Raw genomic sequence first — 27255 nt, 5'->3', positions numbered from 1 at the left:
CAATGTCTTGGCTATGTTCAAGAGCATCCTTATTCAAGCCATTCAGCCCAAATTCTATTACAGATAATAGTAAAAGATGATGAAAGTATTGAATATCACCCTCACACATTCACACATTCAAAGATTGAAAGGCATCGGTCATTCTGCTTGTAAGCAGAAAAGGAAAATTATGTGTAAAGATATTGTGAATAGATGTATTTTTTGTCAATTCATCAGAGCACACCTCATAATTATAAAATATTAAGTATGAGTTGCAATGATTGAGGCTGGGTGAAGAAAACAGAAAATACCTACATAGTAAAATCTGATGATGAGATTATTTAAAATAAAGTAAAACAAAGATGTTTATGAGTTGGAAATTATTAGAAAAGTATGATAAAAGGGACAGTAACGAGTAATATAAATATATTTTAAGTTACAAATGTATGCGTAAGATAGTTGGAAGCTTGAAAATTATCTCAGTTACAATTTTTGGATCTTGTCAGATCATTTGGCTCCTTTCCCTATGAACAAGCAAATTACCGAATATCTCTTAGCTGACTTCCAATCCATTAACTGGGCTAATGATGTTAACTGGAGCTAAACTGCTTACAAAAAGACCCTAAAGCACCATGAAGTCAGGTTTAATAATACATTAAATATTTGCCTTAAAATACATCAGCTAGAATTAAATATAACTTGGTCAAATCAGAGAAAGTCTATGAAACACCATGTATTCTGTTAACTACGAATGAGGACACCCAACTTGACTCCCTTCAGTAGCAAGGATGTGCAATGAGCTACCTGCTTGGAAAGTATGATGCTTGAAATGTGCATCTCATCTCCATTTCCTCATGATTTCTAGGCAATCAACGCCATTATGTCAACTATGCCTTTACAGGCAAAAATAAATGCTAAGCATATTTTCAGTACCATTATGGGAACCTGACAACTGAAGACTTAAAATATCTGTGGTTCCAGAACTCCCACCAATGCAAGAATATCACACAATAAATAATGCAGCACTCACCTCTTCAACACAAGTGTTTCTTTCAACAAGAGGCTTTAGGAAGTCATGAATAAAATAAACCAAAATTTTCATGCTTCCAAAAGTAACCTAAGTACTCATTAAAGGGAAAGTTTTCCCACCCTCACTAAACTTCAATGAATATGATCTACACAATTACAAATAAAAATGGATTGTCACAAAACTATTTATATCTTTGTGTTTTGTCATCTTGAAATAATGAATTCTGGGGCTGGGCAGGTGGCTCAGTGGTAGGTAGCATGCATGAGGCCTTGAGTTCGATTCCTCAGCAGGACATAAGCAGAAAAAACCCGAAGTAACTCTGTGGTTCAAGTGATAGAGCACTAGCCTTGAGCTGAAGAGCTGAGGGACAGCACCGAGGCCAAGTTCTGGCCCCATGACCAGAAAAAAAAAAAAAGAAAAACAGAAAGAAAGAAAGGATGAATTCTTAAATACAAGTAAGCATATTTGCTATAATTGCTCAAGTATGACTGACAATTACTGATTTTCACTATATCAATTTAAGTTTACAATTTATTTGGTGCTTAATGTATAAAAATTACATTTTTCCTGTAAGTGGGTATGACATAGCATGATCAAAAGAAATAGTAACAAGTAAAGCAATAGTAACAACAATAGTAGTGGCAATACTAATAATAAGATAAACAAACCTGGAAAGAGTTGTTTGGTTGGGGCACTGATTTGTGCTAGCTTTGAAACTCTGTAAGCAGTATCTGACCCTTTTGAATTCTTTCTGTTTGTGCAGAATCCTGTTGTTTTTGTTATTCCCTCTGGAGATTTGTGAAAATCTAGTGCTTTTAGTACATCAACTGGAGCAGCTGAAACATAGTTAAAAAAATAATTAAACATGCAAAATGAGAATATAAACAAGTGCTTTTATAACACAGGGAAAAGCAATTCATTTAATTCTCCAAATCTGTCACTTACCATGCTTCAACATCTGAGTCAGTATGGTGCTTAGACTATAGATAGTAATACAAACCATATGATAGTCTAAAGTTCAAATGAAGCAAATCTGAAATAAAATTATGGGCAAGGAAAACAGAAGTTGGGTATGTATATATTTGAGACTCTATATAGACAACATAGTCTCTGTGCAATTGTATTTGTGTATATGTATCCTATATGTATAAGAAATTTATTTTTACCCACTAATATTTCCAGTTTTTCCATCAACACATTTTCATGCTTTAGGATGCACACTGAAAGCCAATACATTTAAATAAAATTATGTTTATTCCCACTAATAGGTGGCCTTAGGATGTATAACATCTGGCTTCTTGTTGATAAAAGCCTATATTCCTAAACCCAATTCATTCCACGTACCTCTAGCTACTAGGAATAGTCAATATTAAATAGGTTTAGGATAGTCAACTTTTCTGCTTGAAGGGTGACTTGTTTATCTTGCCTATAATCCTACCTAGTTAAGAGGATGAGATGTGAGGATCATGGTTTGAATCCAGCCCTATCAGGGAAGTTTGTAAGACTTTTATCTCCAATAAATAACATCCCTCCTTCTTTCCCCCCCCCCTCCAAAAAAAGTGTAAGTGGATCTCTGAGTCAAGTAGTGGAGCACTAGTCTTGAGCTAAAGAAGCTCAGAGACAGCACAAAAGCCCTGAGTTGAAGCCAAAGGGATAGCACAAAAAAAGAAAGGAAGGTAGGAAGGAAGGAAGGAAGGAAGGAAGGAAGGAAGGAAGGAAGGAAGGAAGGAAGGAAGGAAGGAAGGAAGGGACGGAGGGAGAGAGGGAGGTAGGGGGGTAGGGAGGGAGGAAAAAGAAAGAAGGAAAGAAAAGGAAGAAGGAAAGAAGGAAAGAAAGAAAAGAGACTTGTTTGTATAAATAGCGTTTAAATGAAATAAAACAAACATGCTTTCCCCGTTTGAAATTTACAATTCAATTGCTTAGAGTATATTGTGATGTTACTATTTTTAACTGTAACAAATCCATATAACATAAAAATTTGCATATTAAACATCCAATTCTGTAGCATGAATTATACTCACAGTGGTGTAACCACCACTATTATCTATTTCTAAAACGTCCCATTCTCACATTCCTTCTACAATCTACTTTCAATCCCTCTGAAGTGGCATATTCTAGAAATTTCATGTAAGTAGAATAAAACAGTATTCCCCTAAGCTTTAAACATAAATGTACCACATAATTCCACCACTAGGTGTAGACCCAAAAGAAATCTTATGGTGAGATAATTGCATGCTGTTGATAACTGCACCATAATTCACAAAAATCAAGAAGCAGAAATCAAGATTGCTTCAAGAGATGAATGTACTTACAGAAAATGATATATAGAAGTTGATTTTGACCAAAACAAAATGGAATGAAGTCCTAGTATATTAAATTATCTGGGCATCACACTGGAATACGGAATAAACTGCTCTTGAGATAATGATCCTATTACAACATGGGTGAACTTTAACATTAAGTTGCGTAAAGTTTTCAAATGTATATTTTTTAAATCCTCAGTCTCCTTGTTTCACAAAATACTTCATCCACTAGGGAAGTCAAAATGCAAATCCAATAGTCTAAGGATTGCTATAAAAATGATTTTTAAACTGACAATGAGTGGTTCATGCCTGTTATTTTACCTATTCAAGAAGGCTGAGATCAGAGGAACTCAAGCCTACTTAGGGCAGAAACATCTGAAGACCCCATTTCCAAAATAACGAGCACAGAACTGTGCTGGAAGCGTGGCTCAAGTCGTTAAGTAAAAGTTATGCAAGAAAATCAAACAGGTATGAAGTCCTGAGTTCAAACTCAAATAATGGGTGTTAAAACCCATAACCTTCAATAAGAATTGATATGTTGTATTTATATCTGTATTCAAAAATGAAATATTCAGAGTAGACCATGTACTAGCAATAATTTTTACTCAGCAGGCCTGAGATGTAGTCCCTACCTCATGTATTCCAATTGGAAGCACTAGATATCCACAGCCACTACCATGAGAGGCAGGGTTTACTGTTACAGAAATACAAAAAGCACTGTTTTGTTTGTTCCTGTCTGAAAGCAGTAACTACTAGTATTGATAATTATTATTAATAATAATATTGCACCTGAGTTTCAATTGTTACAAGACTGTCATTACATTTCACAATATATTTTACACTGTAAATGTGCTGTGTCTTCAGAGGACCAGATGAAAAGACAGGGCCTGATTGTAGCACCAGGAAATAATAACACCACAACTTCTTTCTCCCCAAATTAGAGGCTAACAAACAACAGGGTTTTTTTCTCTTTGAAAATGACGATTTTCAATTACATTAAGTCAGGTAGTGAGCATATTTCCTTCTTATGGTGTCTTCTGTTCCCTCATGCAATTGTAATCCCTCTGAACATCACTGTCATAATAACAATAAATTAATTTAAAAAAGAAAAAAAATATTGTGGTTTTCACCTGTATTTGTTTACAGTAATCATAGTAATTATAGGATATATGAGACTAAAAATGAGAGCTTTTGAGCAGTATGCATCTGATTTCTGCTTCACACATTTTGAGGATACTGACTTCTATGTGTACAAAATATGTATGAGGATGTGTGTATCATGCTTTATATGGTATAATGTATGTGATTCTCATTAATAAAAAGGCCTGCCAAAAACACTGATTCAAGCCCATCACCATAACAACTTTGTAGGGAGAGATCAGGGAATCACATTTTGAGGTCAACTTGGGCATAAAAATTCACAAGACGCCATCTCAACCAAGTGCTGGGTATGGGAGTATGAACCTGTGAGCCCAGAGTCACCAATAAGCACAGATAGGAAGATGTAATCCAGTCTGGCCCAAGCATAAAAAGAGATCATACTCTAAAGGTAACTAATGAAATATAGAGAGAAAGAAAGAGTGAAAGAAAGAAAGAGCTGAAGGAAAGAAGGAAGGAAGGAAGGAAGGAAGGAAGGAAGGAAGGAAGGAAGGAAGGAAGGAAGGAAGGAAGGGAAAGGGAAAGGGAAAGGGAAAGGGAAAGGGAAAAGGAGGGGCTAGATGTAAGTCCATGAGAACAGTTCCCAGTATTACCAGAAACAAGTTTAAAAACAAGTAACGATAACAATAACAACAATAATAATACCCTGTCTGTTTGTTGTATCAAGTTTCTGAATGAAAATCAATGTATTATAGAGTACAGCACACATTATCCATATTATTTTTTTAAAAAAATATAAGGAACAGATACTTCAAGTAGAATACCTGTGGCTCAAACCATGGCTCATACTTATTCAGGAGTTTCAGAGAAAAGGATCATAGTGGAAAGCCAGCCCATGGAGAAAAGTTTGTGAGACTTTTACTATATCTCTAATTAACCACAAAAAAAAAAAGAAAAAAAAACCAGAGATAGAGCTGAAGCTCAAGGAGTAGAGAGCTAGCTTTGAGCAAAAAATCTCAGGGACCAGGATCAACAACACCAAAAAAAAAAAAATGAAGAAAAGAACAGATACTTTGTGAAAATAAGACATTTCAGAAAAAAAGTGTATTTTTGTTGGATGTGGTTATATTTAGTGCAATCTTGGAATACTTTAAGAAAATCATAATAGTATTTGGGAACATATCTTTTACAAGTCATAGTTGCAATGGTCTGTTTAGACCAATAAGATTGCTATTCTTATTTTCTTATTTTTGTAATGATAAAACTAAGAAAATAAGGTTTATAGACCCTTCTATGTCAGATAGCCCATTGTGTACCAATTACTAAGAAGGCTCTTCGAAGACAATAATATTCACAACAATGGAGCAGCAAAGAGCAAATTAAAGATACCTGCCCAGCCTCTGCTGGTCAGTATAAATGCAAGTCTGCTTTTTTCCTTTCACCACCCTCATTTCTATATGCCACAAATAAAACTTTGCAAAACAGAACTGAAAAACATACATATAATTGCCCCAAATTATCTTGAGTCAGCTAATTGATTCCTGATGTAGATAGTTATTTTAAATTAAACTTGATTCATAATTGCAGGATATAAGTTACAGTGAAGGCAAATGTTATTGAGAAACCACAGCATTGTATCTGCTTTATTTTATCTTCTTGCCCTGGATGGAGTTAAGACTCCAGCACAGACCCAAACACAGCCATGAAGATTGAAAGAAAGAAAGAAAGAATACAGGGTCATGGTCAAAGTCTGCCATAGGTAAATGGTACCCACAATGGACCACAACATTCTCTTTCTTTGTAGAGTATCTTTTAGCACAATGACCTTTTACAAGAGCACAGACTTTGTCACATTTATTCCTTTCTAATTTGAAATCAATGTGATAAGAACACACTCCTTCTACAGGATTCAAAATAAGGGCATGGCTTTTAAAGTCTGACAAAGTACTTTGTAAGAGACATATGATATGAAATCACAATTGCCTCCTAAAAACAGAAAAAGAAAATAGAGACATATAATAAAGGTTTTAGTTATTTTTTTTTCTAAAAAGACATATGAAGTTACAGAGCAGTAAAACTTAAGTGGGTCTTGAAGGTTTCATCTCTTCTTTAGTTCAAGTGGAGTAAATAATAAGTTCAGCCAATGTGAAATTCTAACTGCTATTTGATCTTACAAACCTCATTGTCAGTGCTTAACAAAGTCTCATAATCTGAATTTTACTGTTTATGTTCACACATATGTATGTTGAGGAAACTATTGTTCAGATTTTGTTAGCTTTCTTTAAAAATTAAAAGCAATAATTTATTGTGGTTGATGTGAGATTTTTTTTTCATTTTTGTTATCATAACGGTGATGTACAGAGAATATGAGACACTTTAAAAAGTGAAATTTTTCACTCTTCAAAGCAATCCATCAGTGACTTCATCTTTTGTTTCCAAATAGCTTCACAGACCATAGTTAAGCATTTCAGATATGTCTAATTCATTACAGTATATGATGAATGTCTAATTCAGATATGCTTAATTCAGCAATAATCTCCTATCTTGTATTACATACCTATAGGCTAATTAAATAGAGGAATAGATGCCAGAAGAAAGGCCCCAGTGGAAAGTCCACTTAGCTGGATTCCTGTCTTTTCCCATCAACCTCCATACCATTGCTTGACTGAGCTTCCAAAATTTCCTGCTTCAAGTCACTCTGCTACTCAAATGCCTTCAGAGAACCCCAGGATTTCCAGATGGGATCCACATACCACATTCCTTGCATATAAACTCCCCAGGAACTGGAGACACCCACTTATCCCAGCAATCCTCTCCAGCGGCTTGTGGAATAGGACTAAGATCTCTCATTGTTCTGTATTTCCTTCTTCAGCCAGTGCTCTGGTAATACAGTTCATACTAAATCTCAATGTTCATTTCCCCAACTCCTAAGGATGACTTAGGTGTACAGACACCTCTAGTACAGCATCCTTCATTCTTGATTTCAACTATTTGCAGATTCTTTCCTTTTTACCCTCAAACTAGAAAATAATAGGCATGCACACACATGCATACACCCACCAACACAAACATACACAACCTGAACCTTGGAAATGCTAAATGACTATATTTACTATGTAAAAGTACACAATAGTAAACTTCCTGTGAAGACCCCAGGTCTTTGCAGTCATGACAGAAGAATTTGCGTGGCTTATGCATGTCTTTTGGATTGGGTTCTGTTGACTTTCTGAATGCCTCCACTTGTTCATCAACCACTTTGATCACAAGTCTTTGATCCCTTTTGCATGTGGCACTCAGCATCCACATGTCTTTCTGATTTAAGATCTCAGAGGATTATTTCCTCTCATTCCTCCTATCAGCCTCTTTGCATATCCCCATGGCATGTTGTGAACAGAATTCATATAATGTTGGAAATCAGGCTGCCACTGAGTTCTACCCCTACCACTAAGACGCTAACCTTTGTGATGGTGAGTGTTATTGCCTCCATTTCCACATCTTTAAAGTAAGAATAACTGAAAAGAGGTTTTGCCAGAAGAGTTGACATTTGTTGTCATCAATATCATTAAACAGTTGCTGAGAACCATTTCTGACTTAAGACCTCATTGCTCCCTTGTTTTATATGGTACATAATCCTAGCTACTCAGGAGGTTGAGATCTGTGGATCATAGTTCGAAGCCAGCCCAGGCAGAAAAGTCCCCATGAGACTTTTGAGAGTGTGGGGGGAGGGAGGGGGCATGGGGCTTAAACTCTGGGCCTGGGTGCTGTCCCTCAGCTCTTCAGCTCAAGGCTAGTGCTCTACCACTTGAGCTACAGCACCACTTCCAGTTTTCTGGTGGTTTATTGGAGATAAGATTTTCACAGACTTTCTTGTCCAGTCTTTGAACTGCAATCCACAGATCTCAGCCTCCTGAGTAGCTAGGATTACAGGTGTGAGCCACCGGCACCCAGCTTCCATAAGACTCAACTAAAACTAACCACTCAAAAATTGGAAATGGAGCTGTGGCTCAGAGTGGTAGAATGCTACCCTTGAAGAAGAGCTCAGGGACAGCGCCAAGGCCCAGAGTTCAAAAGCCATGACTGACAAAAATAAATTTAAAAAGTTCTGTGAGACATTAAAACTATAAAATTTAAACTGCAGTATTTATATGTAAAGTTTTTATTAGGGCATAGAACACTCATTCATTACTTTACTGCTTATAGCTCTTTTCTGCACTAAAATGACTCAGTAAAGTCTATACAACCTGCAGTAGCTAACATCTTTTATCTGATCATTATAAAGTGAGTCCTGGAGGATAAAAAGAATCAATGAAGAGGAGAGACAAGAAACATCAAATTCCACAGCATAGATGCCACAAAGCATAGAGTTAAGCCAATGATAGCATCAAGCTTGCCAATAAGACATCAACACAGCACATTGGGCTGCCAAATTCTCCCCAGTGCACCTCACCCATGGCTGCTGAACTCCAGGGGCAGTGCTCACCTGCCATGAATTGGTCACTGGCTGAAAACTCCTAGGGCGTTCATCCCCAAGTTACTATTCCTTATCAGAAAAGAACACATCGGAACCTCAAACTTTTTTATTCCAGAATACCTTTCTATTCGTCTACTTCCAAACGTATCACTCCAGGTGGAATAAACTTCTTTCAGCCTCTACAATGTACCTTGATAGCTTTGTCTGGAGGAGTTGCTTTCCCACCCTGCCTAATCTATTAGTTAAAAACAGTTGATTGGTTTCTTAACCTTGTTACTGGAATCACTTAGAATGCATTACATATATATTACATATATAACATAATGTTTCATTATATATAAAATGCATATATATGCATTATATGCGTTCTAAGTATACATATGTATGTATATATGCATTAAACTCAAGGCCTTATACTTTGCTAGATAATTGCTCTACCATTTGAGATACTTCTCCAGCTCCTTTTTATATTTTGCACTTTATGCCTGGGTTAGGTCAGGCTATGGACCTCCTACCTGTGATTTTCAGTGTTACTGGGGATGGTAGATAATGGGCCCAAGCATGGGTTGAGATGGAACCACACAAGTTTTCTGCCCAGGCTGGCCTTAAACCATGATCATCCAATCTCCACCTCACAAGTAGTAGGATAAAGGTCATGAACCACTATGCCCCGCTTACCTAAAGAACCTTTTTTTTTCTCTGAACAGGAGAGTGTCTACATTCCATCCCAGAACCAGCACACTAGAATGACCCAGGTGGGTTTCAGGCATCCAGATGTTTTAAGAATTTACCAAGTGAATTTAATGTGCAGCCATGAATGAAACCTGATTGATTCAGATGCAGTTGACCTTTGAACTAGCTCTACACATGATCTCCAGGAAATCTGTACTTTTTTTGCAATGTGGGCACGTAACCCTCTCACAATGCCCTCTATGCTCTTTTTAAATGGTTTTTTTTATTGTAAAAATAGTGTACAGAGGGGTTACAGTTACATGAGTAAGGTAATGAGTACATTTCTTATTGAGCATTGTTACCCCCTCCTTCGTTTTTCCCCTGCCATCCCTTCCCTCCCCACTTCCCCAACTCCCCTTTCCCCTCCCAAGTTGTAAAGTTCATTTTCTCCATAGTGTCTTGTACATTTCATTTGTTACAATGGGTCAATCTGTATCCTTGTTTCAGCATTTTGTTATTTCCTTCCCCTCTCCCAATTAGAAAACTATATGTACAAGATGCAGGGCACCGACATCAAATACAGTGGAAACAGGGGTTATACCATGGGGGAAGAACATACAAGAAGCGTTCCATAGACTGTTGGTTTGTTTGTTTTTTTTTTTTTTTTGTAAAATCATTAGATTGTAGTTGCAGACTATATGCTCTTAGATTACTGTTTTTCCCAATCGCATACTGATACCAATCTCTTTCCTTCTAATTCTCTCTCCCTTTCTCCCTTCCTCCCTCTCTCCCTCTCTCCCTCTCTTCCATGCTAGATTGGTAACTCTGTAATAATAAATGTTAGTAGTAGTACCATTAATGTTAACTGTTGTATTGCCAAGGCATAGACACTGAAAACACAATGAGTAACCAATAGGGAGGTATTTAATGAATGAATGAGTAGCATCCTGCATCCTGTCTCTGAGTTGAAGCATCTTTCTCACCAACCTGAAAAGGGAGAGGAAGAAAGATAGAAGTACCAATTAACTAACAACTTCAAGAGTTTCCAGATTTATTATGTCTTTTTTTTAAATTCAGATATGGTAATAATAATAATAAATTTAAAAATCAAATGTGAAGTAGCCTTTCTAATACACTTTATCCTGACTGTGTACCTCCTATCAAAGGCAATGCACAAAGCAGACAAAGATGGAAAGAAATACAGAATTTTTAAAATGAGAAGGAATTCTGAGCCATCTTCCACCAGAGATACAAAATGCTTTGCTACTCAGATGAGTATCCAAAGCAATAAAATGTGTGTGTGCATGTGTGCATGTGTCAGGAGACAAAATGGACTGTTACAATTTACCTACTACAAATACTATTCTAGATGTCAAACTCATAAAAACTTTTCACAAATTGTCTAGAGCTTGGGATCTGCCATGTTTTCAGACAATAATTAACAAGTCAGTTTCTGCTAACTCAAGCTCAGCAGTTATTATCTGTGTGACTTTAGCTAACCTACTTTATCCTCCAAGTACTAGTTTTAGATTCTAATTCATAGTGAAATGTTCAATAAAAATAACAACTATAATTATTATTCCTGGAAGTTCCAGAGTTTCAGGACAATTTCAATAGGACATTACTAGTGAATTCCATCCATAGTTTCCCAGAGCCATAATTAACTCAGTTCCTGGTATCTGCTTGAGTACCTGGGAAAGAATAGCTCAATAGCCATCTCTTGGTAAATGCTCACTATACATCATCCATAAAATGTACACATCGCCTAGCAATCTACCCAGTATACTCATATGTTATTCCAGTTACATAGGACTCGGGAGGTTTTCTGGAACCTAGCTTATACAACCAAACTCATCTCAAATCAACACCTATGTCCAGCACTCCACTATCAACATCCAGCATGACCTAATACTGATATACTCTTTCTATATATATTATATACAATACTAATATATTCTCTCTCTATATATTGTCTTTTCATGTTTTTTCCATTGTATTGCATAAAATTGCTAAAATTATAGCTTAAACAGAGTAACCCAGATTATTACATTGTTTGAATGGTCTAATGTTTTCGAGTATTAGATTATTATTTTCTAGCACTATTATCTCATTTATTTATGCACCTATTTACCAATACTGTGGTTTGAACTCAGGCCTTAAGCTTGCTTAACTTGCATGCTAGGCTGGTTCTCTAACCACCTGAGCCATTCCTTAGGCCATATTTTGTTGGTAATAGGTGAAGGAGCCATGTGTAATTTCCTGATAAGGCTGCTTTCAAACAGGATTCCTCCAGACCTCAACTTCCTAAGTAGCTCTGATTACATATGTGAGCCATTCTAGCCAGCTCTTTTATTCATTTTATATGTCCATATGTCACACATGAACCTTGCATTATAAAGTAAAACAAAGTATTAGCAAACTAAGAATATTGAATTAAATTCTGCAATATTTCAAAAGATGCATTAGTTCAACTTTTGATGACCATGTGCCACAAATAATGTCAATAGAAGTCATATGGATAGGTTCCTAAATACCAACCTGAAATTATTAGACTTTCTATTTTTATCTAAAATCTCATTTTTGTTGTTGAAACAGCACAGTCAGGCATGGTGGTATATTCTAGATCTTGGGAGACTGAAGTAGAATCATGAGTTTAAGGCCAGCCCAGGATTCAGTGCATGACCTTGTCTAAAACACACAAAAACCACTAACAACAAAAACAAAATAGAGAAAACAGAAGATAACACCAAAACAGCACAGTTAGACAAATGATCTGCCTACTACAATAGTAACCAATAAAATGATATTAGAAAGCCTATAATTTTATAGTTTACATTATTCCATGTAGTAACACTCAAAAAAGTGTTATAGTCAACTGAAATATATTATAATTAATACTTTGATTACTTAATGCCTATACATATACACTCATAAAATAGTATGAATAAGGCTATCACAAAACTCCCTATTTTGATTGGCATCCTGGAAAAAAGTATATTGAAATAAAAAATAGTATAAATTTATGGATGATATGGACAAAATCCATATTAACTAGCACTCTAGAGATTCAGAAATCTTGTAATGGAGCTGGGTGCTGGTGGCTCCTGCTGGTAATTCTAGCTACTCGGAAAGCTGAGAGTGGAGGCTTGCTGTTCCAATTCAGTCTGGGTAGAAAAGATTCTTTAATTAATTTCCAAACAAAAAGCAAGTAAGAGAGGTGTGGCTCAACTGATAGAGGATTAGCCTTAAGTGAATGCTAAAACTCGGCCCTGTGTTCAAGCCCCAGTATCAACACACACTCACACACACACACACACACACACACACACACAGAAATCTGGAAATTATTGTATAACTGTAGCCTAGATTCTACTAACATCTGTAAGTACAGCTACTGATCATACTGGTACTAATTCTTATCTAATACTATATTTTATATGATTATGTAATTCTATATAAATATCAATCTAATTCTATATTATCTAATTCTTGCATCTTATCTAATTCTAATTAGACCTACTTGTCTGTTTTATATAAAACATTAAAATAATCTGTTAATTTAAATATTTCATTATGATTTTTATATAGAATAAATATCTGAGATTAGTACTACATGGGAAAATAAATCAGGAAATGATTACAGATGAGTTTGCAAACAAATGAATTACGATATCAAATAAACTCTTATCAAGGGAGTACTTGATAAGAAAAAGTATATGTAGAATCCAAGAAGCCACAAGAGGCTCCTCTGTCCTAACAATTTTGCATAATATATTAATATTCATAAAGGAAAAACATATTGGGAAAACCTGGCGTGAGTCAACTTAGTTTATTGGAGGAAAGGCAAGGAGAAGAGGGTATAAAGGAACTGAGAAAGTAGGTCAGAGAAATGAGTGGCATTGTTAATGAAGGCAGATGATGCAAATGCTATGGAATCTACAAGAGACTGGATTTCATTCCAAGCGAGATGGAACCCACCAGAAGGTTAAAGGGAGATAGATGATGTGAACCAACTTTTTTCATGACTCTTTATTTCAGAGAAGATTTAGGTTCACAGGCAAATTGAGAGTAAGGAGCAGAAATTTCCCATTAAACTTAATATTTTCAGACCACTGAGACAACAGTGCTGTGGAGCAGAATCACGGAGGAGTGAGAAATATTTACCATCCTGAAGACATGAAATGCTGCTCTCTTACTGTGAGGTGAAATGCTTGGTTGGCCTCTGATGATGTGTGAAATCACAGTGGACAGGAATTGGGAATGGGTTAGATATGGAATATGAGAATAATAGTCGAAAATGACTGAAAGCTGTGCACCAGTAGTTCGTGTCTATAATCCTAATGACTCAGGAGTCTGAAATCAGAGCATCTCACTTCGAAGATAGTCTGGATAGAAAAGTTTTTGAGGCTCTCATCTCTAATTGGTGAGCAAAAAGCTGGAGATGAAGCTGTGGCTCATGTGGTAGAACACCAGCCTTGAGCAAAAAAGGTAAGGGACAGTGCCCAAGCCTTGAGTTTAAGCCCAAGTGTCCACATAAAAAAATTTTTTTTAAAGGCTTCAAAACATAGAGCCCATGGTTTCCCTTATTTGCAATAACTAGTATAAGTCGAGGACAAGCAGAAAAGGTCAAAAGCTATGTACATATGATCATAGAAGATAATGGTAAGTGAAATGAGCCCCAAGATAGGGACACAACTTGATTTTTTTCTTTCTTTGTATTGTTTTTAATGTATCTAAAATATACTATGTGATTTTTTTTGTTTCTCTTGTATGTTCTTCCCCCACGGTATAACCCCTGTTTTCACTGTATTTGATGTCGATGCCTTGCATCTTGTATATACATTTTTCTAATTTGGGGAGGGGAAGGGAAATAACAAAATGTTGAAACAAGGATACAGGTTGACCCATTGTAACAAAGGAAATGTACAAGACACTATGTAGAAAATGAAATTTACAACTTGCCAGGGGAGGGAGAGGGAGTTGGGGTAGTGGGGAGGGAAGGGATGGTAGGGGAAAAACAGAGGAAATAACAATGCTCATTACCTTATTCATGTAACTGTAACCCCTCTGTACACTATTTACAATAAAAAATTTAAAAAGGCTTCACATTTTTATTTGAAAATTAGGATTGAGTTTATTACCATAAACCCATAAGATAAAGAAAAATGAGAACAGATTTCCAAAGAGGAGTAAATAGTTAAAAGCATGATACGTTTGTGATAACTTTAATGTCATTAGGAATGGTTGAATGGACAGGGAAGTTCCTGAGTGTAAAATTCAGGGAAAAGATCTGAACTAGAATAAAACTTTTAAATGAGGCAGTCTACCAACATTGTTCAAACCAATACTCCATCAATGATAAGGCTATTTAAAAGCATCACTAGCATAGCATTCAGTAGAGGAAATAATTATTCCCTAAAAAATAATTACAAGAATTTGTTCTCTCAGTTGAAATAACAGCAATAGCCCAACAGGTACCCTCAGAAACCAAAAGATCACAAATAAAATTTTATGTTCTAAAAAAATTATAGAATTGGGATAATCAGAAGGACAATCATAGAAGGCTTTAAATTACTTGTCTGACAGGTTTTATTAAGTGTGTATATATCTTTGTTTCATGAACATTACAAAATAGGAAGATAACATATATATATATATATATATATATATATATATATATATATGTCTGTAGATCTCAGGTCTCTGATGATATGACTCCATATAAGTTGTGACTGAAATGCACAAATCAGTGTTGAGACTCACAGTTTACTTTGTGGTAGGTAAACTGTTCCAGAAAGGGGAGCATGGCCCTAGGACCCTGGCTATTTGTCAGAAGATCCAATAGTTACCATCAATTGGGGCTACCTTGCAAAACCCAAGAATGCATCAACCCTGTCAAGTTAGCAGTCTCCATGACCTTTTCAATTACAGGCTTCTGTTTCATGCAGAAATGCATATTTATGTGATCTTTTTTTAAATAAGTTTTTTATTGTGAGGATACTGTACAAAGGAGGGGTTACAGCAAGGTAATGAGTACATTTCTTATCAAGCATTGTTATCTCCTCTTTTGTTTTTCATCCTTTGCCTACTTCTCTTTTGTCTACTTCTCACATTTATACCCTTATTTCTTTTCTTTAGCTATATTGTTAAACCTTGTTCTTCAAGTCTTTTGTCCTGTGCCTGTAATGTTCTTTCCTGCTTCCTTCATTTGATTTTTCAATATTCCAATGGTACTTCAGGGAAGACTTATTTGTCTGTATTTCCCTACAACCATGCACCTGTCCTTCAAAGTATCAATCACTGTTATAGACTCAAATATCCTTATGTTACTAATTACCCTGATTGTCTTTGCTCAGCAACTGGCTAGAGCATATATTATGCTCCTGGCATGTTCTTGCTGACCATGTGATTGAATGAGCTTAGAATACAACTTGAACACATAGTAGAGATCTAATAATGCGTGTTTGTTGAATCAATGACAAATGAGTGCGTTAATTGCCTTTTCAATTCACATAGTAATGTGAATGCCCCATGAGAAAACAGATAGACATGCTGTTTGCCATTGTGGCTTGGTATCCAAGACAGTGATTGTGCCCTGGAGATGGTAGTCAGTTATTACTTGAAGTTACTGAATAGGCATCATCCTCAACTGTGTCATATAATTAAGGTTTATCTGAACTGAAAATTGAAAGCAGAAATAATGTCAAAAATTCTAAACAAAGAAATAAACAAATGAGGATGTTTGGAAAGTACAACATTTCTGTCTTTAAAAAATAGTTAAGGTTATTTTAAACTAGACTATTAAGAAAGTTTATTTCCAATATAACTATCTGACTAATGTTGAAAAGAAAAATGGTTACTGAAAATCTGATTGATTACATATTCTGGAAAGGAGAATGGACATAAGATATATTTTTTCACTATGATCAATGTATCTGATGATTCAGTTCTCACCAAATCTTTGCTGTTTGGCAATAGAATGTTTAGCAAATGATTTGAGCAGAGCAATGATTACCTTGCACCTGACCTTCCTGTATCAGGTTACAAAGGCCAGACACCTTCCCATTTGTGGAGCTATATATGCACTGTGTCTGAGGATTTATAAACTCTTGGCTGTGCATCAAAATTACCTGTAGAATGTCACAAAATAGCTATGCCTGAATTCCATTCAAAATCTACTCAGGCAAAATCTCCAAGTTTGGGATTAGAAATAGCTATTATACACTAATTTAGAAACAATTATGCACCCTTTTGAGTGCACTTAAAATCATTGATCCAACAAGTATTTTATTGACTATCTAGTATGCTTCATAATGTAACTATTGTATGCATATAGTATATAAATTATATTATAAGCTAAAGTAATAATTTATTAAAATAAGCATATAAAGGTTTGGAGGCATGGTTGATTTGGTAGAGCTCTAGCCAATGTGCAAAATCATTAGGTCCTGAGTTCAAGTCCCAGTCTAAGACCAAATAGAATATGATAATCATATACACAGGAGCCTCTTTCCAATTGTTATTTAAGCAAAACTAATTTATCTCAATTAACATTCAAAGAACATAAAAGATTCAAAAGTGAATACGTGACAGGAATATTTGCACTGAACAATTTCCCAGATTGTTATTCTTGTCTTAAACTTTCTCTGCTAGTGCATGAGTAAAAGACAAAATGATTTATGTCCCTGTCAGTCTGAAAAATGTCACTTTATTTTCTATCTTAAAGTGAAGCACAGTCCTAGTGGTAACGTAGTCAATCCATATTTCCAAATATACAGAGGCATTTCTGGAGAGAATGTGCAAAATTGCTTTCCATATGGAAAAGCTTAGCAATGAATTCCGCCTTATTGACATTTAGAGAAAAGAAAAATAAAGGCAGGGATGGAATCTCTGCTAATACCATGACAAGAGAAGATCCTTCAGTATTTTCTGCATCACTCCAGGTTAACTAGATTTGAAGCTTGTCCTTCCTTGCTAGGATAAATGAATAATTAATAACCTACAGAGACACTTTTTCAAATCCTGTACTTTCTGCCATGGTGGTAGACACCTGGTGACACAAATGAAACTATGTGACAGTTATTCTGCATTCCTATACATTTGAAAGAAAAACTGGTACAAAACTGAGTAGTTTTTGGTTTTTTTATTTTATTTAATCCTATGTGTGTGTGTGTGTGTGTGTGTGTGTGCGCACGCGCCTGTGTGTGTGTGTGTGTGTGTGTGTGTGTGTGTGTGTGTGTGTGTGTGCTGGTCCTGGGGCTGGATTCAGCTTGGCACCACCCCTGAGCTTCATCTCCACTTCTACATATACACGAAAGAAAGGAAAGAAAGTATTTACTACTGAGCAATGTATTGATTGCAGTGCTTTAGAGTTGGATTTTTTTTTTCATACTAACTTTGTAAAGAAGAACTCATGACTTTAATATATACAAAAATAGCCATGCATCGGTGGTTCATGCCTATAATCCTAGCTGGAATCTGGGATCTGAGGATCACAGTTCAAAGCCAGCCTGGTCAGGAAAGTCCATTAGATTCTTATCTCCAATAAACTAACCCCTACCCCTACCCCACCCCAAAGCAGGAGGAAGTGGAGCTGTCTTGAGCAAAAAAGCTCAGGGTAGCACCCTGTCCCTGAGTTTAATGCTCAGGACCAGCACAAAATGCATATATATGTATATACAAAGATAAGCAAATTGAGTTCTCAGTACTAGTTGTGACATAATTTAATCCCATTTGATGTATGGTAGAGTTGGGTGGCTAGATAAGGTTACTGCTGGTACATGTGGGTTCAGGCTATTTTCTTTTCTTTCTTTCTTTTTTTAAATTATCAAGGTGATGTATAGAAGGGTTATAGTTACATAAGTAAGGTAATAAGTACAATCCAATTCTAGCTTTTACTGAATAGTATATTAGAAATAAGAGTCTCAGACTGACCTGTGCAGGTTAGCTTCAAACTGTGATCCTCCAATGCAAGCTTCCTGAGTAGCTAGGATTACAGGCATGAGCCATGGGCACCTGCTATTTGCTAATTTTTTGAGACAAGTTCTCCTCGTGTCCAAGCTGACCACAAACTCATGACATTTTAACCTCAGCCTTCCAAGTACTGGAAGTATAAGTATACATCACCACACCCAGATAGAGAAGTAATTTTAAATCAAATGATAATGTTTATCAAAGTGTTGAAATTGTTACTCTCCTTGTTAGGGCTTAGTAAAGATAAACTATGTTGTTCAATTACAATCTTCTAGTTGATTCCTTTCCAAATAGCTTTCGATGAACACATCTGGCATTTTTATACTGAAGGTAATAAACACTACAACTATCAGTACCACCTATTAACTTCTTAACTTAGAAACAAAATCGCATTTCATGGGTTCCAATAACTCGCTGTTGGGTTCTCCATCACCTTTTGAGCTTAGTTTCTCCATGAAAGGATAAAAGGACTTCTACCATTAAACTTCCATGGAGGCTGAAAACCTATCTGAATAACATGACCCTTTACCAGAACCATTTCACGGACCTCCTTCTTGAAGCTCAAGTTTCTATTCCCATAATTAACATGAGGTTCACTGTGGTACAGCTGCCTTAATTGTGGTACATTAAAACTAAGTAAATGAATTAATTTTAACTCATTAATTATAAATTACCCACTAGAATCAATTGACCATTTTAATCAATAATAATAATTAGTAATGATTGTAGTACAGTTGAGAGGCCCACAGGTATTATAATTATAGGATAAAGTAAAGCTACTCTAAAAACATTAGAATACCCAAGAAGTAAGCATGAACAAAGAATCCGAGAATAAGGGCTCTGTAACAAGCTTGTGTGTTTTTTCTTTTCTACCAGTCCTGGGTTTTAAACTCCAGGCCAGAGTACTGTCCCTGTCATTTGAGTCACAGCTCCACTTTTGGATTTCCTTTTTTTCTTTCTTTTCTTTTCTTTTCTTCCTTCCTTCCCTTCCTTCCCCCCTTCCTTTCTTCCTTCCTTCCTTCCTTTTTTCTCTCTTCTCTTTCTTTCTTCTCTCTCTTTCTTTCTTTCTCTTTCTCTTTCTTTTTTGGTGGTGGGGGGTGTGTTTAATTGGAGATAAGAGTCTCACAGGCTTTCCTGCTTGGGATGGCTTTGAACTATAATCCTCAGATCTCAGCTTCCTGAGTAGCTAGGATTACAGGCGTTGAGCCACCATTGCCTGGTTTAAGATTGCATGTGAACCCTGGGTCCAAAAGTTACCATAGTACCTCATACTAGAAAACCCCCACTGGGCAGTCTTCCTGTAGCTGAATGAGAAGACCTCATGGGGCTGTGACATTTAGACAAGCACTGAGGTATAAAGTGTTAGAGGGGCATCTGGCTGCAGGGAGAGGGCCTGGTGACAGGGAAAGTATGAGAAGAATTTTAACAAGAGTCAAGTGAAGAGTAGAAGCAAGCTGACTGGAAAGGTGAGAAATGATGAGCAATGTCCTGCACACACAGAGCGAACACAATCTGAAGACCACCCTACATTATGCTAACTCATTTGGACAGAAACCCTACCACTCAACAGTTAAGTATTAAGAATACTGAGGAGGATTCAAAAGGAAAGGGGCCATCCATTAATAGGATGTGCTGCTTTGCTAGACTTCTGTCCCGAGGGAAGCAAACACACCCTTTAATATGAATATTACGGCTCGTGTTCTTCTGTAGAGCTGAGAGGGCCAAATAGAAAAAGGCAGCTGAATTTTCATTAGCCTGTTCAAGGCTAATGCAACTAACTCTTTCCCTTCCCATCCTCCTGTGCTGGGGCTTGAACTCAGGACATGGCAACTGTCCTTTAGCTTTTTCACTCAAACCTGTTCTTCTACCTCTAAAGCCACAGTTCCACTTCTGGCTTTTTGCTGATTAATTGGAAGTAAGCATCTCACAGACTCTCCTACTCAGGCTGGCTTTGAACCAAGATGTTCAGATCGCAGCCTCTTGAAGAGCTAGGACGACAGCTGTGAGCCACTGACTCCAGCCTGAAACTATCTCTAGGAGTCATCCTTTCAGGTAACTGTATGTGAAAAATCTAAGTGAAGAGGAAAGCCAAGTACCCTGCACAGTCTGAGATTCATTCCTTTATGCCCGGATGTCAGTTTGCCAGCTAGCCAGAGGAAGGAAGCATCCGCTGATACTCTATAAGCTCAATGAATAGGGACCTTCAATTGCTTGTACAGTCCAGGGCCATTCAAGAGCAATTAAATTTAGTTAAAATAAGAAAGAAATGCTTTTTAAGGAAAAAAAGAAGGTTTGAGGAGTTTGCAAAAAGTTGATTGTGCTAGAGCACTTTTACACAGGTTGTTTTAGTTCTCAATTGTCAAGTTGTATTTAAGCTGGTCTCTTACGCTGAAATATGATAACCTTTCTTTTCTCTGAGTTCTTTCTCCTAAATTAATAGCACTGTCTCTAATTCCATGAGCAGCAAGCAAAGAGTTTATTTTACCAGATAACAGTAGTTCTGGTGATCAGCCAATGTCTAAAGACCCACTGGCCAAGTCAATAGGAGGCCAAAAACTGCACCTGGTAAATAGATATTACTCATTAAATCACTTTAAAATTGTCTTTCATCTTCTCTACGAGCTAGTATTATGTATGTAGTCCTGACACACTGAAAGAAGAAAAGATACCTATAAACTTAAAACCACACTAAGGTTTTAAAGTAAGGAGAAATAAATGTAGTAGCTGTAATGTAGGAAGTAATTTAAATTTTTTAGTGCTCCTAACTTTTGAATTAATATGCATGAGAAATTAGGAGGAAAAAATATGCCCCAAGTTGTAGATGAGACAGCAATGGAGAATATGGAAATCCACACGTAAGTTGGAATATGTGGAAAACTACACTTAAGTTGACTATAAGGGGAAAACATTTAGAGAACATTGCAACTTTTTATAACATCTATGTATTCCTCTCATTCTTCTTTGCTAACAAACAGAACTTCAATGGTTTAAAATAAAAAAGTTGGATTTCCTCTCAGCACTCCCAATCCAGGTCACATTTCTCCTGAATTAAATGAGGGAAGTACAGGAGTAAAAGCAGAAATGAAGACCAGTCTTGGGCCCCCACTTTGCAGCTGACTGGAATTCCTAATGAGTACACCAACTGCCCTTAATTATTTCTCCAAAGGGAAGGAGGTAAGAAAAGTATATTTCATATCGAAAAATTGAGGACTTGAAAAACCTAATAATGATCCATAAAAATTATATAAATTGCTGGGGATGGCTCATTATCAAACTCCTTGTTCACGTAAGGAGTCCATTATGACTGTAAGAATTTATTGTAAATGTACCAAGAACAGTATCACATTTAAGTTCTTAAGGGTATCAATGTGTTCGTTTTCGCCCAAAATATAGAATGACTATGTATTTGGTACATATACCTGCTCTTACAAATTAGACTGCTGGAAATAAAGGTTATGGTATAAAATTAAATTCCCCTACTTCCTGATAGTTTCTCATGTGGAATAAAGTTTGTCCTCAATGTTGCTAGTGCAACAGGCATCTCGACAATCCAAAGAGAACTGAATGCTTCCTAGAAATGAACTGCCCCAAGTCATACAGGACAAAGTATTTATGTAGTTGAAGATGCTTAGACAATCAAAAATAAATTAGAACTTGCATGACCAAACTCTCCCCATAGTTTTCTAAATTTGACTATTATTTGGGAAAAAAGGATGGTTAATACCTAGTAAAACCATGATAACGATTATTACACTTAACTGACTAAAGCCATATTATGCATATGACATGTCATACAGCCAGTTAAAATTAAGATAGGTCAGCAATGTGACAATATTTTCCTCATTTGAAGTAAATATGTAATTTTATGGCATATTCAATATGTACACAAGATGTACACAAAAATATTTTGGAAAAAAATTCCTTTTCACTAGAAATTAGATAATATTGCACAATCACATAAGTAGGTGGATTGACAACAAGATCAAATAATCCAAAACCACTTTGCTCAAATTTAGGAAATTGTGAAATTCTAAAATGCATTCTATAACTTGGTCTTGATCTGATTTTCCTTAAATCAGGTATTTCCATTGATTCGTATCCTCACTAATCTAAACTCCAGCACATATATCAAGTAATGCTTTGGTCAATCCATCAAGATAATTCCTACCATCATTAAAGATCTTTATAGTGTTTAGAAAAATCTTGATTATAAAAAATATCTTATGAGAAAGCATATTCTTTTTATATCTTAGTTTCACATTAGTACAGTGAGCAAGTAAGATTAATTAGTAATTACTCTATTTCCTAGGTTTGGCACTTTCAAGAATCTCATCAAAAAACCTTTTCTTACTTTGAAAAATATTAGCATTTTGTTACAGACACTCTCAACCAACCTTAACTTGAATTTTTGTTATTAATTAATGGAAATGATAAATCAAAGCCTCAATAAATCAATCTTTTCTCAAATATTTTTTAGAAAACAAAGTAGTATGTACATTTTTGCCATTTAACAAAAGTTTCTGAATACAATATATCTTTTTAACAAATAGACAATCTGCCTACAAATGCAAAATGAAGTGATGTGTGCTTTGTTGTTTTTTAGGAATAAACAAAGTAATGTTTCCTTTTATTTTGGTCACAAGAGACACAAAAAATCTAAATGAAATTAGCTCAATTATCTGTAAACTTATCATATTATACATAAATATATTTCTCATTTTTCTATTTTATAATTTTGTTTGAACTTACCCATATACCTCTTAGAAAGTAGCCTTCATGAAATAGCACCTCAGTCTAGTATTTATTATGAAGCAAATTTCACTCTATGACATGAATGAGCTTAAAACCACTTGGCAACTAATTAACATGTCTGCAATTAACTACCTATGCATTCTCTCAAATGAGGATTACCTCTACAAAGTGTGAGCCAGCTCTTATACTTTAATAAGAGACACAATAATAATAACCCTATCCAATGCTTCCTTCGTTAGCAGAAGCCTGTGTGACTTTTGAACTGATTTGTAATTAAGTAACTGAAGGGACACACTGAATCGAAGCATGAGGTTGAATCAAACACACTCTGGAAAACAGCACCATTTCACCTGCTGATCCCGGGCACTCAAAACAGTACTTCTGCAGGACTTAACTACTCATGGCTGCTAAGCTACTGAAGTTTCTCCTAAAACATTTTACAAGACACATTTGACTTCATGGCTAAAGGCAAAAACCTATTTTAATCAGTAAAACAACAAAAATAAAAGAGATGCTATTAAATAGTATATTGCCTAGTGTTCAATTCAACCTAGCGGTTGCATAAACTACTTTTAAAGTGCTTCCAGTAAGCTGTATATCATAATATAATCATAGCACAGTTACTGTAAAGTCCTGGAAAATCCAACATCCTATCTAAAGTATGTAATGGACTATCACAAAAAAAGTCCATATAGTCCCCAGGAACTGTACAAAATACAGCATTATATCTAATATTAATTGATATTTATTAAAATAACACTTCATCTTGCATGTAAAATTCCTAGAGGAGATTGAGGGGTTTTTTAAATATGCATGTTAAATTTTCCATGTGAATCTGGATTTTCAAAGTAAAGCAATATGACTGTCAAATGAAATTCTTCAATTCTTTAACTTCTAAGAAAAAAATCTGTATTATTTCCTTCAGAATCTATATTTCCTATAAATCAGAACTTTTGTTTAAAGCTTTAATGTTTTAATTGTATCTAAAGATAATTTGATATGAAAAGAGGCCTTGTTGAAAATTTAGTAATGGTAGCACACTGCCACACCTCAAAGAAATAAGTCATAGGTTAATGCTAGAATATAATACTTTTATTCAGAAACTAGTACAAAAATCTCACTCCTTCAACTGAAAAACTAAAGGCTCATTTTTGAACTGGAGGCTGAGTTCATTTTTCCCCTATGTGGTCATTCAGGCTTTGAAACCACTACTCACTTTTCAACCATCAATATAATATTTTTTTTTTCTTTAAGACATTTATTAGGTGAACAGAAAGTCTGCAAGGACATGTTAAAGTCAACATGTGACCACCCACACAGCAATAAGCACCAAGCAACTTGAGAAAATACTAAAATCCTCACAATATGGATATCTAAAGTACCATAATATCCACAGTATTCCACCTGAAATGACAAACAGAAACCCAACAACCTTATACTTTACTATGAAAGGGAGTTTGTGTTTTGGGGTTTTTTTTTTCTGTTTATTTGATGTAGTACTTAGATAAATCTGTTACAATGTGTGGCAACATTCAAGTAGAAAAAAATGCATTAAAAGTATAGGAATTTGATTTTTTATGCTCTTCTTAGAGCTTTCCTGGAAAGCTTAATGTGGGAAAGAAATAAAAGTACCTACATTTAAGTTATCTATCAGTGAATTCACACAATAGTGTCCTTTCAACATATTTCACTGCTTTTGCATATTTTAATACATGACTGTTTTAACAAGTCTATGTCTACGTGTGTCTGACTGAAAAAGAAATGGCACGTCCGTTCTTCATTAAGAGACTTTGTATGCGTAGCCAGAGGAACTTTAAGGGACCTCATTTGCTGTAGCAGAGGACTGAATTCCAGAGCATCAGCAATACCAGCAGAGGGCAGAGCTGCTGACCAAACGCACCAGTCCAGCTGGTGACCAGGTACCAAAGGTGAAACGTGTAGCCTCTAACGCATTCCACTTTCAAAGATATTTATTCATCCTTGCAAAAAATACATGCAAATAAGCGTATCCACACACTGACCTAACTCATTTCACAGTTCAAATCTAGCCCCGAGGAGGCTCTGCCCGGAGTCACTATTAAATGTCAGAGTCATCCAGAAGTTGCCTGCTACTTGGGATAGTGAAAGCCAAGTTTCAGACATGGTGGCAGGGTTGGGCCTCCTACTCTCATATCTAGCCTCTTCTTCCCTCTCCATCCTCCATTCTGTCCCTGGGTTTCTTGGCACCCCACCCCCACCCACCGACAAAGCTTCCTGTCTACTCTTCATTGCTTGGGCTCCTTGAACTCCTGGGATTCTGGCCTGCAAGGGGGTCCACAGCATCTAAGGGACCACTCCAGCTCAGCCAGATGCCTTTTTTTTCTGGAAAGGGCGGGGCGTGCGAGGAAGCAGGCCAGAGGAGGAGGGAAGTCACTCTCCTTGCTTGGGTACTGACAGGGCTGCAGTCTTCTAAGCAGGTCTGCTTGCTCATTCAATATTTGGTGGTGCCACGTAGGAACTTTTCCTTACCTCTCTCCTCCCACCCCCAGCCCCCTCCCCTTCCCCCTCATTCCCTGTTCCTCCGCCCCCACTCAATTTGCTAGGCAATTTTTTTATCATCCTCCAGGAAAACTATGAAGTATGTGTTGGGGGGACACAGAAGAGTAAGAGAGGGGGGAAAAAGTGGAGGGCTGAAATTTAGGGAAAAGTGTTCTGCCTAAAACCTTTTATTTTATCATCTGTGCAGTAGTTTCCAGGAAAATCTCTTTATGATTTTGCACACACACACACACACACACACACACACTTGTGTTCTCAAATTCTGAATTCACTTCCTCATTCTTTTAAGTCCCCCCAAATAAAAAACAAACAACAACCAAAAAAAAAAAAAGAGCCTGTTTCTCACTTCCTGGCAGACAAAGAACTTTATCAGGGTTCATTTTATACCCTTCCTCTATATTTTTCTCCTCAGCTCACCCTTAAAAAGATATCTCCACTTGTTAGAACCCGAGGAAACCAAAAGATTTGTTCAAAAAGCATATTTGAGCGCTGGACCTCAAACAAAAGCTTAGTACAACTGCTCTTTCTGTTCAAGGTAATTCTTTTTTTTTTCTCTCTTGTCAAAGAGACTGGAAAGTGGTAAAGTGCATTTTCCATCCAGTCCAGTGCCTGCGTGACAGATCTTTTTTATCTGCTACCTCTATTATTGTACTCTCTCTCTTTCTCTCTCTTCTCTTTCCTCTCTTCCTCTGTTCTTCTCTCTCTTCCTCTCCACTCTCCTCTCTCCTCCCTCCTCCCCCTCTCCTCTTTCCTCTCTTCCTCCTTCTCTCCTCTCTCCTCTCTCTTTTCCTCTCCACTCTCCTCTCTCCTCCCCCCTCTCTCTCGCTCTCTCTCTCTTTCCTCCCTCCCCCCACCTCCTCCCTTCCCACTTCCAACCTGGTGGCAGCGACAATCTGGATTCTATTTAAGAGAATGGGGGGGGGGGGGAAGGGGCGGAGGGGGAGGGGCGCTGGAGGAGAGAGCCCCGCAGCCGGTCGCCCACCTTCCCAAGCCGGGGGCATTCCTTACCTCCTCTAACCTCGCGGGCTGGGAACAGGAGCGTCACGACGAGGGTTGTCAGGGTGAAATCCCACAGCCACCGTTTCGTTTTCCACCTGGAGGACCACGGCTCCATCGTTCAGCCCCCCAACTCAAACCCCCACCCCCCAAAACAAACAAATAAATTGCAACTACTGATCAAGTTCGTCCCTTCCCCGGGTCTCGCTGGTGGTGGTCGCTACACGGCCATTCGAGGAGGGCAGCGAAGATTTAAAAAGAAAAATTAAAGTCAAAAGTTTCTTTTCTTTTCTTTCTTTTCGAAGGTGATGCTCTGCTTCCTTCCCGGCTCTCTCGCCCCCCACCCACCCACCCACCCACCCCAAACTTGGCTTCCACGCTGGATTGGTCCCGGGCACCGAGACCCCAGGGTCTGTCCTCTCCCGGGTCCTGCCTTCCTTCAC

The 27255-nt window shown here is 36.8% G+C and overlaps 1 protein-coding gene across 4 annotated transcripts in view; it reads right to left on the bottom strand.

Moving 5' to 3' along the window:
- The window catches only part of Col11a1 (collagen type XI alpha 1 chain), a 170504-nt gene extending 143574 nt beyond the window's left edge, over positions 1 to 26930 (bottom strand). For all 4 annotated transcript variants that reach the window (XM_042678073.1, XM_042678088.1, XM_042678065.1 and 1 more), the window contains exons 1-2: positions 26825 to 26930; positions 1678 to 1845 (exon numbers count right to left, since the gene is read on the bottom strand). In XM_042678073.1, the coding sequence (XP_042534007.1) occupies positions 1678 to 1845; positions 26825 to 26930 (274 nt within the window). The remainder of the gene's footprint in view (positions 1 to 1677; positions 1846 to 26824) is intronic.
- Positions 26931 to 27255: the final 325 nt, after the last annotated feature.

The sequence above is a fragment of the Dipodomys spectabilis genome, unplaced genomic scaffold, assembly GCF_019054845.1.
Source record: "Dipodomys spectabilis isolate Male_0828 unplaced genomic scaffold, ASM1905484v1 ptg000002l, whole genome shotgun sequence".
Classification (NCBI taxonomy): Eukaryota; Metazoa; Chordata; class Mammalia; order Rodentia; family Heteromyidae; genus Dipodomys; species Dipodomys spectabilis.
This window is presented reverse-complemented; position numbering and strand designations above follow the sequence as displayed.